Here is a 14,968-nt window from a genome sequence, read left to right on the forward strand (position 1 = left end):
GCCCTATCATATGATATTTCTTGAAGAATGTTTCTTTGCACTTGAGAAAAACATGTATTCAACTGCTACATACAACTGAATATGTATTAATGACTGCTGTATGTTTGTCTATTAGGAACTTTTGCTCTAAAGTAGGGTTCAATTCCAACATTTCCTTGATGAATTTCTGCTTGGGTGATCTATCAATTTCTGAACGGTGAATACTGAATTATTTTATTTTTACTATATTATTCTCTCTTTCTCCCTCTAGTTCTGTTAGTATTTGCTTAATATGTTTAAGTGTCCCTATGCTTTGTGCACATAAATTTGATTGTTATGTACTTCTAATGTAGTGAGCCCTCTATCATTATATTATGACCTTCTTGGACCCCAGTTACAATTTTTGGCTGAAGTCTGTTTTGTCCTCTATAAGTATGGCTATCCCTACTTTTTTTTTGGTGGCGGGGAAGGGGGTCCAGTTGTATGAACAATCTTCTTCCATCCTTCTACTTTCAAACTATGTGTACTTTTAAAGCCAAAATAACTCTGTTATAGACAGCATAAAGTTGGATTTAGTTTTTATTTTTATTCAGCCAGTGTGCTTTTTGATTGGTGATGTTAATCCATTTAAATACAGACTGCTGATTTATATGGTAAGTGTTTAGCGTTGCCATCTTATTGGTTGCTTCTGTTTGATTTGTGTTGCCATTGTTTCTTTTACACTTGGCTTCTAGCTACCTTTTAAATCTATTGTTTCCTCAGTACTGTCCTCTGTTTCTCCCATTTTTTTTTTTAAGTTTCACGAATCTACTCTGGATTTTGCCTTCTGGTTACCATGAAGATGACAGAAAATATATCATAGATAAAATTGTTCATTTTCTGCTGATAGAGACTTATCTTTGATAACAAGGTAGCATTCTTTCCTCTCTTTTTATATCTCTGATATTACAATTACCTCTTTTTATGTTGTATATTTGTTTACAAATTATACTAACTATAGATATTTAGATGCTTTCTTTAACCTTTATTGTTAAGCAATGAATACGCTTTCCTATTACACAATTGGAGTTTTCTAAATCTGACTACATGTATTTTCACCATTGTCAAGGTGTTGCATATTTTTGTATTTTATGTTGATACTTCAAGTGTTTTCATTTCAGCTTAAAGATCTCTTTAAGCAAACCTTGCCAGTCATGTCTAGTGATAAATTTCTCCAATTTTTGTGCATCTAGAAAAGTCTTTATGTGCCCCTCAAATCTGAAGAATTCATTTAACTGATTGAGTTTATCAACTGGCAATTTTTATATTTTAGCACTTTCGATATGTTATTCCATTATAAATCCAATGACAAAATAATGAGGGTTCCTTTCTAAGTTACCCTTTTTTTTTCCTGGATGTCTTTACAATTTTTTATCTTTGATTTTGATAGTATTTCATTAAAATGTGTTTTGGAGAAGTGTGTATGTGTATTTATCATAGGGTGATAAATTGTCTACTTGCACTTGGATGTCCAATCACCCCCAGATATTGAAAGTTTCAGCTATTAGTCCTTGAACTAAATTTTCTACCTCATCCACCCTCTCTTCCAGAACCACAATTATTTTGCTGTTCCTCCTTTTGATTAAGTGTCATAAATATGTAGGCTTTTTTTTTGCTTACTTTAATTAACTTCTCTTTCATTTTAACTGTTGTTAATAAGAAAAATTTCATTAAATAAGTTCAAAATCTAATTGGCTTTATTAAATGAACACTGAATCAGGAAGCTTCTCATCTAGCAAGCAGAAAGATATTCCAAGAGCTTATACAAGATGCAAAGTTTGTATATGAAGGAACATGGAACAAGGCAAACAACAGCAAGAGAAAAATAAAAGTCCACTAGAGGAAACTTAAAGTTCAAGTGGTGATGGCTTTTTGTTGACTGAGCTGTGACATTTCTATGGCCTAGGTTTATTATTGGAAAAATAGGAAACAATCTTCCTTCCTCTTGCTGGGGAAGTAAAGTAGTTGCACTTCCTGTCTGGGAATTCCAGGTAGTCTCTCCTTCCTTGTTGGGCTCTGTAACTAAGGTCTCTGCTCAGTGGGAGGGCATTAAAAGTAACCTCACAGGCCTTTCCGACTCAGGTTTAGTTGAGGTCCTCTTACTTTTTTTCAAAGTCATCATCTTCTAGATCATTTTTCCTCCATTTCACCTGCTCAGCTCTACTACAAAAGCTGGGCATTGTATTCTTAAACTTAGTCATTAAATTCCTCAGCTCCAAATTTTCAGTTTGGTTCTTTGTTATGGTTTCTATCTTTCTTCTACTAACCTACCCCATTCACTGATCTATTGCTTGGCTTTATTGAGCTGTCTTTCTTCTCATGCGTGACATTTTCGGTACAAATATCATCGATTCCTAGTAAGCTACGTTAGCATTATTCCATGTCTCTGGTCTCCGGTGTTAGAGAATTACTGATATCTTTTGGTGATCACATATTTCCTAGAGATTTTTAAAATGCTTGTTACTTCTGCATGGCTGATTTCACATTTGAAATGCCTTCTACCTGTTCTCTTCAGACAGGGTAGATGCATTGCTGCTATTTCTCTCGGGATCCTGGGTTTATGACGGATAGATCTGCTCCACTCTTCTGGGTCCATTTATGAAAATATTCTGAACTCTTGTTTTCTCTTCTTTCTATAACACACCAGGTTTTTAAAAAATCCATTTTTCTTTTAAAAAAAATAGCATTGAGCCCTGGCTGGTATAGCTCAGTTGATTGAGCGCGAGCCTGGGAACCAAGCAACTACGGTTCGATTCCCAGTCAGGGCACATGCCTGGGTTGCAGGCCAGTTCCCAGCAGGGGACACACCAGAGGCAACCATACATTGATATTTCTCTCCCTCTCTCCTTCCTTTCCCCTCTAAACATAAATAAATTAAATCTATTTTTTAAAAAAAGTAGCATTGAACATTCAGGGACTGTTTTTGCCTTGCCCACAGACCATGGAACACTTTTCTGAGGCCACTCAAATTACTCAACTTGCTCTTACTGCCACACATAAGGGCACACACAGGGTGCCTGCCACAGGGGCGGGGGTTAGACTTAGCAATGGGGCTTTTGGGCATGCCTACAGTCCACAAGAGATTGTGGAGTGTTCACAGGGACCAGGAAAAGACTTCCTACTGAATTCCTGAAGCCACAGCAAAAGCCACTTTTCTTTCATGCTCATTGGTACCCTCAGAAATCAGGGCACTGCTATACAAGGTTTCTCCAGCACAACCCCCACATAGGCATTCACTGCCTTCAACCTCTACCCCTGGAAAGGTCACCTCTTGGAACTTTTCTGCAGGGATAATCACTGCTATTGCTTCCAGACAAATTAGTCCCATATGATATCACCCTGGGGACAGGGGTGGCCCTTGCATTTTCCACTGCATCTAAACTTGTCCTCATCCAACTCAAATGCTGTGCTAGAATCTCCTTTCTGGTTAGCTGTGTTTCTACACATTCTCTCTCCCCTGTGTGTCTTCCCAGGTCAGTACTCTCCAGACTTTTTATCTTGACAAACACAAGTGCAGGTGGGGCTGATTCACCAACTCCCTTGGATCCACAGTCCTTACCAAGATTTGGTTTATCTTCTAATCCACTAGTGGGCAAGAGTTCTCCAGGTCCAGAATGAGAAGGACCTTTAACTGGTTGCCTTGGTATTTAGAATTAAGGCATTTTGTTGCTAAGCAGTTAATTCTAGAATGAGGAGGAACTGTAACTTTCTGTCATGGTATTTAGAATTGGGAGAGTCTTCTTAATAAGCAGTTAAATCTGGAACATAACCAAGTGAGAGATGAAAGGGAAGTGATGTTTTCTTTGTCATGTTAAGTTCCTTGTTCATGGAAATTGGTGATATAAACTATCTGAGATAAGACCATAGCTAGAAAAGACCTCAGGAACTATTCATTTTACTGCTGGTAAGTAACTCAAGAACTTAGCTGTAAAAGAGAAACACTAGTATTTATGTATACAGAAATATATATGCACATATTCACATCAGCACAAACATGACATGATCCTTTGACAATTTTTCTGATCTTAAGGATCTGAAAAAGCCCTATTTCTTAGGGCTTATTCTACTCTCTTTAACTTGCTTGAGAGCCATAAAGTTGGGTATTTAATGGGTTATAACTCACAGCTTGGAAACTACTGGATTTGGCTACACGGGAGAGTCAGAGAGGAGATGGCCATTCAGATATAGACATTCTTGAATTTAATGATGCTGTGGGGAAATAATAAAGAATTTACAAATGATGATGCATGACAGTCTACTATGAAGTTTCTATACTATTATGACACTGCCCATGTTATTCATAAAAGTGTTATATTCTCTCAGGAGGTGTGTCTCTTTAGTCCTTTGATAAAACAATACTATGAAGACAAAAGTAGCCTGGCTTGTATATTTTTGGAGTTTGTTTTCCTACTACCTGCTTGTAAACTGAGGTATTAGGAATAAATTTTGACTGATTTATGTTGGCTACAGTCACCCTAATAGCACTATATTATCCACAAATAATTATTTTGCATCACAAAAACAATTCATACTCCATAATAATTACCAAATTCAGATCAAGAGACATAGAGAGCCAATCAGAATTTTATCCTTCTACTCACTATTTAGAGGTGGTGTTCTCAAAGATTTCCTCTAAGGATCTCACTCTCTTCTTCTGGGATCTTTGCATTTGGGGAAATATTCCTCCTTTTTACTTCTAGAAAAGTGCCCACCCACCCTAGGATCTCAGGTCACTTCAATGTGACCTGAAAGAAGTCCCCTGCCAACTTTCTGCAAAAATAAAGCAAAAGCATAGAAAATGGCAGGTCCTTCTTAAACACACCAAATGTGAAAACACCTTGGTTTTATCATTTAAACCACCACTATTGAAATTCACTGAAGAAAACTTCTGAAAACAAAGACAATATATACTCAGCAGAGTGTCCTATATATTCATGAGGAAATGCAGAAAATCAGAAACAATGTGAGCAACAAAGTACAAATTCTTAAAGGTGTAATGTGGTTGAGATAAATATCAGGCCATGATTTCCTTCTTCTGGCTGAAGCAGCAGCTGTCTCATCCCATTTGATGGTTTCCACATCTTATGCATTCGTTTCCCTAAAGACGCTCTGTGAGTTTTCCCCACAGCAGTCTCGGCAGTCAGTTGTAACAGTGGCAAAAGCAGGAAAAGCACTAATTTACTTTGGGTTGAGTATTTTAGTCAACAGTGTTCGAATCGATGGAGTCTAGACTTAGGCTATATTGGTAAAGGGTAAAATAAAGGGAACATAAGAAGTGTGAATAAATGAAAAGAAGGATTATTTCTGTCCTCTATAAATGTGAGGAGTATCCCTGGCTGGTGTGGCTCAGTGGATTGAGTGCCAGCCTGCCCACCAAAGGGTCTCCAGTTCCGTTCCCAGTCAGGGCACATGCCTAGATTGTGGGCCAGGTCCCCAATAGGGGACACGTGAGAGGCAACCACACATTGATGTTTCTCTCCCTCTCTTTCTCCCTCCATTCTGTTCTTTAAAAAGTAACAAAAATAAGCTTCTTTAAAAAATTGATGAGTAATTTTTGATTAAGAATGAACATTGTGATTAACTATTTAATACATAAGAGGACAAAAGAGAGCAAGAATAAGATCTAGACCTTTGTCATAGATCAACTAGCAAGTTGGTTGCAAACGAGTAGTAAAACTGAAATCAACTGGGTGTTGAATGGGATGTCCACATGCCCACTAAACCCAGTATGCAGGTTTTGATGGATAATGTGTTAGCAAATCAGATGCCCAGTTCTTTGAGGTTTGTGTGGGGCTGATTTAGGACTTGGTGTAACAGAAAGAAAGGTCAGTAGTGGTATAATAAGATGGCCACCAGTTGAGTGGTTTGGAAGTGGCTTTGGTAATCAAAGCAAACTGAGAGCAGATATCTGGTCTGAGTGACACCTGAAGATTCTGAGAATGGAAGTTCTTCTCTCTACTGTGCTTTCCATGCTGTTGTGCCCAATGCTTGACAGGTAGATTTAGTAGAATCAAGTGGAATAGAAACTTTTCATAAAGGAGAGTAGAGAGAAGATTGCTGTTGCTTTCCTAAAAGGAAGATTCCATAAACGACAGGAAAATGATTACCAAGGAAAGAGGTTAAGGAACATAGAATAAAGATAATAATAACAATAATAAAGAACTAAACAGAAATGAGTACAGGGTCTAGGAGATGATAGGTCCTTAATCAGCCACCTGCCATTTTTATAGTACACACCAGGAGAGGTGGATTTGATTAGTCCATTTTAGGTCTCTCATAGAAGACTTCATTTTCCTGTGTTTTTTCAATTATGCCAACGGTTCTAAATTTAAATAATGATATCTTCATGATAGAAGACTGTGGTATTTTGCTAGATAAATAAAATGAGTATTTTTATGTAAAATATTGAATGTCATTTTACAAACTCCCAATCTGTATTGTTACCCCAACCACTCTGTCCAAATTTGAACTTCACACAACTTAATTTTCTAGACATATGTATCTTGGGTAGATATTCCTAGGTCTGCACATTGTATCTTTTTCTTAACACCTTTTACTCAAAGGACAAAACAGCAAGTTGAATTGCCAGCCAGGCACTGCACTAGTATCAGATTTCGTTGTAACAAATATGAGAAGAGACACTCCCAAAATGGAATTATCTTGTGGACAGTGGGCCCCTTGGAGTACAGGTTCTCTCCTATGTGGGTGTTCTAGAAACCCATCTGTACCAATGTGCCAGCTGGCATTGTTGTGAGAGGCTGCATTTGACTTCAGGAATTTTCTCTTTGAAGAGTCTTTCAACATGTTTGCTCATTTCATGAAGGGTGATTTATGAGCACACATGCCCACACCATGCTAGGTGTTGAGCAGTTTTTGACCAAAAGAGCATGACCTCTATGTTCCACCTTCCCTATTCACATGATCTTGCCCCCAAGTGACATTTTTTTTGTTTCCCTGGATGAAAGAAGTCCTCAAAGAGAAACATTTTGCCAATGTGGAAGAGGTGAAACCAAAAACATCAAAGGCACTAAAAGGCATCCAAACTGATGAGTTTAAAAACTGTTTCGAGCAGTGGAAAAAACATCCCAGTAGAGGTAATACATCCAGGGGAGAGCACTTTGGAGGTGGCTGAAGTTTAAACATGTAAGAAAAAATAAACAATTTTTAAAACACATTCCAGGTTCTTTTGGGTCCACCCTAATATGTGATAATGAATTTGTATTATTGAGATAGCTTTTTGTTTTTATTTTTCATAGAAGATATGTATATGTATTTGTATTTACAAAATAAATGCATTTTAAGGTTGAACTTGGGAACTGGTTACCTTGCAATCTTAGACATGTAGAAACTTTGAGGCCTTCACCACTGAAAGACAACATATTACCTTCCCATGTACTGCCCTCCCTCCTTTAGGGTTTATTCATTTCTGAAGCTGCTTTATTTTGCCTTCAGGACACTCCCACCTCCAAGTGTTACTCTACCAACCAGTCTGATTCTTTCATTTCATAATGCCAGGATTTTTTAGACGTTGTTCTCCTGAAGAATATAATCAAATATTAACTTTTTAGATAATCTGTCACCCACTCAATATGCTCCCCTCCAATGCTACCCTTCTCCATTGAATATAGAACTTGGTGTGGTTACAGTAGATACAAATATTTGGAGAAATTGGATGTCTTGACCCTCCCAATTTCACAAGTTTAAATGATTAGAGAAATTCAGAACAGAAAGCATATAGCTAATAAGCTGCTCTGTTGGATGTATATATCACAATGAGAAGCAATAATGCATGCGAATAGCTTTTATCTCTCCAAAGGAATGTGACTACATAATTCTTCTTTTGATAGTGAAAGGAAGACCTATACATTGATACTTATACCAAGTTCATATGCATAAATTAAGATTCCTTCATCAAAACATGATATATGTCTCTTTCACATCTTTACTGTGGAATGTTTCTCATATATTCATATAATGAGAGAATAGTATAATGAATCCATACGTGTCCTTCGTCTAGGTTCATTAAGTATCAACCGTGTCAACTATGTCTTGTCTTGAGCCAAACACTAACTCACTTTAACCCACACCTTCTCCTTCTCCTCTAATTAGACCTACTTATAATGCCCACCTCTGTCTCTGCTCTTCTTTTCATGTTTTTATAGTGCTGTTTCTCTGATGGTGTGACTCTGCCAGAGGTCCAAATAAAGGTCGGCACTGCATGCAGCCAGCTCAGATGAAGCAGACACGACACTGATGCTTCTTGCCCTGCCCTCCTATGCTCTCAGCAGTGGCTGCATGTGGCACCTGCATAATGGTGGGGGGTGAGGCTTTGGTGCATGTGAAGATCACTCTTTTGCTGCTCTGTCAGGGTATGTTTCTGTTTCTTTCTGGATGGCCCCAGATTGGAAACTCTCAACGCCATGGTTCCGCAGAGGTGGTGATTCCCATGAGGCATGCCAGCAGCAGGAAGCTTCCAGGCTGGCTCACTTACAGCCTTCATTTTGGGGGCCACAGACACATTATCCACATGAAGGTCAACAAGTATTTCCTGTCCAGACACCTCCCAGTGTTCACCTACAGTGATCAAGGTGCCCTCCTAGAGGACCAGCCTTTCATCCAGAATGACTGCTACTATCATGGCTATGTGGAAGGGGACCCAGAATCCATGGTGACCCTCAGTACCTGTTTGGGAGGGTTTCAAGGAATATTACAGACAAATGACATTATGTATGAAATAGAGCCCAAAAGGCATTCTACCACGTTTGAACATCTCATATATAAGGTGGACAGGAAGGAGACACAATTCCCACCCATGAGGTGTGGATTGACAGATGAAGACATAGCTCAACAATTGAAGTTTCAAGGGAGTGTTAATTTCACTTTGATGCAGAGTGGGTATGAAGGCTGGTGGACTCACAAGCGGTTTCTTGAGCTGGCAGTGGTGGTGGACTACAATCGATACGTTCATCGCGGAAGTAACACCACAAAAGTGCAGAATGAAGTATTCCTTGTTGTCAATGGAATTAATACCTTCTTGAGCCCACTGGATGTTGATGTGGTTTTAGTGGGAATTGAGGTCTGGAATGCAAGAAACCTCCTTCCAGTAGATAACATAAATACTCTCATGTCAGTATTTGGCATATGGAAGATATACAGCTTCAATACGCGCTTACCCCATGATACGGCACATGTTTTTGTAAAGCATTACTATGGTATCACTCTGGGCGTAGCCTATGTTGGAGGAGTATGTAGCGCTCGCTATAATTGTGGAGTTGATAGTTTCATGAATGATGATTTGCATGATTTTGCATATATTGTGTCACATGAGATTGGTCATAATTTGGGTATGAAACATGATGAAAACACCTGCAAATGTGCCCATAGGCTCTGCATAATGTATCCATCAAAAGCAGATGCAACTAGGTTCAGCAACTGCAGTTACGCTGATTTCATGAACACCATTGCAAAACGAAATTGTTTATATGTTTCATCAAATACAGGGAACACCTTCACACTTACACAGTGTGGGAACGGTGTGGTTGAAGAAGGAGAAGAGTGTGACTGTGGCACTTTACAGTTGTGTTTAAAGGATCCCTGTTGTCAATTAAGTTGCACCCTGAGATTGGGGGCTGCTTGTGCTTTTGGCCTTTGTTGCCAAGACTGCCAGATCCTGCCAACAGGCACAGTGTGCAGACAACAGGAAAACACATGTGATCTCCCAGAGTGGTGCAATGGGACGTCCAACCTTTGTCCAGAAGATGTGTATGTGCAGGATGGGATCCCATGTGAGGATGGTGGCTACTGCTATGAGAAGAGATGCAATAACCGTGAAGCACAGTGTAGGAACATTTTTGGCAAAGTGGCCAAGAGTGCTGATCAGAGTTGCTACACCAAAATGAACACCCGTGGTGACCGATTTGGGAACTGCGGTATCAAAGGCTCTGAATATGTGCGGTGTAACATGTCAGATGTCCTGTGTGGGAGGGTTCAGTGTGAGAACGTGACAGAAATTCCCCTTCTGAGAGATCACTCTACTGTGCATTGGACTCACTTCAATGGCATCCCCTGCTGGGGTACTGACTACCACTTGGGGATGGCCATTCCTGACATTGGTGATGTGAAAGATGGTACAGAGTGTGGTGCAGACCATGTGTGCATCAAAAGGAAGTGTGTCCATCTGTCCCCCCTGGTAAATGGGTGTTCACCTGAGACCTGCAATATGAACGGGGTCTGCAACAACAGAAACAACTGCCACTGCAACCGTGAGTGGGACCCTCCCACCTGCCAGCAAAAGGGTTATGGAGGAAGTATCGACAGTGGCCCCCCGCCTGAGGGAGATGAGAATGAAAATTTAGAATGGATACATTACCTGCTACTATTTTGGTTTATTCTCTTTTTGATATTACTATCATTATTATGTTTGTTATTTTGGTCCTTTACTCAAGAAGAACTTAAAGGAAACGAACAGCAGAATGTTCCAACTTCAGGTGAGGAAGGAAGAAAAAGTGACAATTAAAAGAAAATCCCAATTGATCTTCCCCATGTATTCATTGTCAGTCTCCTGGCTGTGGAACTATGGTGACAAGCACTGCAGACCATCCACAGACTATTTCTGAGGCATCTTATCATCCAGGATCATGAACATTAGCCATTAAAAAATTAGCCAAATTTACTCATTCTGGGCCTATTTCAACTTTCCACTACCTTAAAAGTGGTCAATGTTCATTGAATGGGTCTCCTGCATCTTGAGCAGAGGCATATAGCTCATGGATGGTGTGTGTGTGCAATCCTTTCTGACTGGTCCCAGGTTGGGTTTATTGGTACCTCACCTCCAGACCTCCGTCCTTCCTTCCTTATTCTGCATTCACACAGGAAATGGTAACCTGCACAGCACATCTCTTCTCTAGCCATCCTCCCCCACCACTTTCTGCCAGTAGTGGGAAAGAGAGGGAGAGGGGAATGTCGGGGAATTTTGCACTGGTGTTCCTATCACTGTTTCCTCACTAAGAGCTTACACCTTGGCATCAACAGTGAGTTTACTTCTGCATATTTCATATGTAGATAAAATTTATTCTTATATAATATTTGCTTGTTTGTTGCTAACTCCTAGAGACAACAGACTGTCATCCTCAGATATACTGGCACAGCTACCAAACATGTAAACTCCGGGTTTAGAGTGAACAGCCTTTGAGTTCTATACCAAGTCCCTCAAGTGCCAGCAGCAGATTCACTAACCTCCTCAGAGGTCAGAGTCCTGTGTCCCTAAGACTCATTCCAAATGCATAGGTTCCAATAGTTCCATTTCTCCCCTTTGATCTCCAAGTCCTAGGAGCAGTAGCTACATCTACTTGTTAATAACTGCTGGTTGTCCCAGTGAGTGTGGTTCTCTTTCATGGCAAATAACAATGGTTATGGTATTAGTATAATCAAGAACACAGAAAGGAGTCTGCCATCAGAAACTTTGAATTTTGCACACCACTGCCTTTACCATCTTGTGGGCATGAAATTACTCTTAGCATCACTCAAAATCTGAAGGAAAAAACAGGAAATACCTGTCTGGTGTGGCTCAGTGAATTGAGCACTGGCTGCTAACTAAAGGGTCACTGGCTCAATTCCCAGTAACAACCACATGAGAGATAACCACACCTGCATGTTTCCCTCACTCTCTTTCTCCCCCCCTTTCCTCTCTCTACAAATAAACAAATAAAAATTTAAAAAAAAAAAACAGAAAATAATACTTACCACTCATCTTTACCATTAAACAGGATGAAGAAGATTCTTACAATTCTATGTAACATATACAAGTATTAAGTATTAGTATACGTGAGTATTTTTTTCCTCTGGAAAGAATCCCAGAATATCCCAATTTTAAGAACCATACTTAAGAATATCACAGTGCTAATGAAGCAATGGGAAATAGAGGGCCTGAAATTCCGGGCAGGGAAATCCTACTGAAAAGCATTGGATCTAATCAGCCATTTTTCCCTCTACGCTCAAGGTGTCACTGCATGTGAACAGAGTCTTTGCCTGGGCCCTGCTGCAGCACTTCTATTCAGCAAAGGGAGATCCCCAAAGTGTGCAGTTACTACATGGGCTTAGGTTGGCTCATAAATTAGATATTGAGGCACCTCTAAGTTGAATTCTTTCTCCCCAAGTCACATTTGCTTAATTTCACTGCTTTGACAGTGCTAGTGAGCTAGTCTGAAATTTCTCAAAAGCATAGTTTCCTAAAATCATGGTGTGTATTGAGCATAAGACATAAGAAAAGGAGGTGCATCTCAAGCATCTGTACTGTCTCTCCATCACGCATGTATCTGATTGTGCTGCATGTGGCAAATGGTTGGAGGGCTGGGCTGTGAACCTCTAGGTGATAGAGAGGGATCCCCATAATCTTTTTTTAATCCTCACCTTACTGATTTTTTAGAGAGATAGAATTGTCGATGTGAGATAGAAACACCAATCAGTTGCGGCTCCCAGGTGTCCAAATGGTTCTGAACCCACAAACTACACATGTGCCTCGACTGGAATCGAGTCTGCAGCCTTTTTTACTGGACCACGCTCCAAACAATGGAGCCACACGGGCCAGGGCAGCACACTGTTGTTAACAGAATTAGAACTACAAGTCTGTGTGCCTTTTAGTGCCAATTCTGACACACAAAATGAGCTGGTGACCTGTCTAATCCTGACAGCAACGATTTTGACACAGCAGAAGAAAGGACGGCTAGTGCTCTGTGCCCTTTGAAAAGCAGTCAAAACTGTTCAATATGAAAAGGGAAAAATAGAAATTGTCACAATGCAGATGTTTATTCCAATTTAAATGTACTCTACTATAACCAAATACACAAATCACTGATTGGAACTGACTGTTTTCTATGTCTAGAAGGCTGGGTGATCCTCAGAAAACACAAAGAATTGATATTGATACCTTACTGTAGCACATCACAGTCAGTGAGATAAAGGGGAGAATAAACAATGTCAAACCAGTTTCCTTAGCAACTAACCAACTGACATAAAAAAGAAAAGGATTTCTGCTGTGAGCTATAGGCTGCTATATAATTTGCTTATTAAGGACTCCAGGGTCAAGGAGTGGGGGGAACAGTGTGGGAGGGGAATGAAGACAACTGTACTTGAGCAATAATTTTAAAAAGTTAAAAATAATAAAATAAACACTAAAAAATAAAGGACTCCAGCCCTAGCTGGCATGGCTCAGTGGATTGAGTGTGGGCCTGCAAACCAAAAGGTTGCCAGTTCAATTCCCCATCAGGGCACATGCCTGGGTTGCAGGCCAGGTTCCTAGTAGGGGGCACATGAGAGGCAACCACACAATGATGTATCTCTTTCTCTTTCTCTCTCCCTTTCCTTCTCTCCAAAAATAAATAAATAAAATCTTTAAAAACTAAAAATAAAAATAAAGGACTCCATATAGAGGACTATCAGATGGAGGGGTTTTTTATTACCTCAATGTCCAAAAGTCGTGAGATGTTATCAACATGTAAAAGTAATTTAAATGCAAATTTTTTGTACCCATTATTTAGAACAAGACTCTAAGGAACACAAATGAGACCAGAGAAATTTTACTAGATTTTTTTATGTTTTATTTGTGCAGAAAATTTTGCACATTACTATTGAGTTAAAAAGTAAAATACAGAAAGTGTGTATAATACAATCCTACTTTTGTAAAACAAACAATGACAAAAACCATAGAGATACACTTTATATACTGGTAGCCACATGAGCTTAGAGAAATGTTCAAAACAAAACACGCTTAACTGGAATTTTCTGCTACTGTCTTCCCAAGAACAGAATTTTTTATAGATTACTGGATTTTCAATATTATATTGAAATACCTGACATACCTCTGTGGTCTTTATTGTGTGAAATTTCACAAATTTGACAAAAGTCATGATGGGAATGCCTGCAATTGTATTTATATGAGAAATGCGATGAGGAGATTATTTACAATAATGACAAGTACATATATATTGGCTACACAACAGTGAGCCAGAAATTGGTTTGGAAGTGCAGGGTGAGAAGTTTCTCCATGTTCCATGGAGAATGACGACAGACACCCAGGACTTTTGACCCACAAGGCAGCCGCCAATGACACCTATCTGTGGAAAATATCACTCAGAAAATAAAATAAAATTCGGGAATCCAATCCCATGCAGAGAATATGGATACAGAATAACACACGAGAGGACTGAGAGATTGGTGGGTTCTGATGCTTGGTGAAACACAGAATTCAGAGGACTGTCTGTGTTTGTACTGAGGTCTGTTGTTAAGGTTTCTCGTTGCTGTAAATCTTCTGTTAGTGTCCTTATCTTTGTGAATACAACTACGTACACCTGATTTCACTTGAAAAGATTATACTTAGGTATCCATTAATAGTTTATAGATGGAAATGTTTTCTCCAACTGCATTACTTTTCATTTCATTGTGTACATGTATGTCGTCTGACACACAATGAGTGTTAAAAGTGCTGTAACAGCATCAGAAATAAAAAAATTCCTACTACCCAAAGCATTTATAGATTAAATGCAATCCCTATTAAAGTACCAATGAGTTATTTCACAAATGTAGAATAAACATTTCAGAAGTTTATATGGAACCATAAACGACCCCAAATAGCTGCAACAATTTTGAGAAAGAACAAAGCAGGAGGGACCACAATACCTGATATCAAACTGTATTACAAGGTAGACACACTGTGCCTCCTTACACAACCAAAATAAGGATGACAACAACTTAGAAACAAAATAACAACCAGTACTGACAGAAAATTCAACTCTATGGGAGTCCGACAACCAAGGAGTTAAAGTAGACACATTCATTCAGGACCTGTGGGAGGGGTGGAGGCCAGTGGCCAGGCACAGAGGTGTCACAGCCAAAAAGAAAAAGAAATGAAAGAAAGGAAGGAAGGAAGGAAGGAAGGAAGGAAGGAAGGAAGGAA

General features: G+C 39.3%; 1 protein-coding gene across 1 annotated transcript; it reads left to right on the plus strand.

Moving 5' to 3' along the window:
* The first annotated feature begins 8,309 nt into the window (after positions 1-8,309).
* Positions 8,310-10,534, plus strand: LOC119048356 (disintegrin and metalloproteinase domain-containing protein 20-like). Its single transcript, XM_037144029.2, has one exon. It carries the CDS (start codon positions 8,330-8,332, stop codon positions 10,532-10,534), a length of 2,205 nt encoding a protein of 734 aa, XP_036999924.2. The 5' UTR covers positions 8,310-8,329.
* Positions 10,535-14,968: the final 4,434 nt, after the last annotated feature.

The sequence above is a fragment of the Artibeus jamaicensis genome, unplaced genomic scaffold (genome assembly GCF_021234435.1).
Source record: "Artibeus jamaicensis isolate MK-2021 breed Jamaican fruit bat unplaced genomic scaffold, CSHL_Jam_final scaffold_537, whole genome shotgun sequence".
NCBI classification, from domain to species: domain Eukaryota; kingdom Metazoa; phylum Chordata; class Mammalia; order Chiroptera; family Phyllostomidae; genus Artibeus; species Artibeus jamaicensis.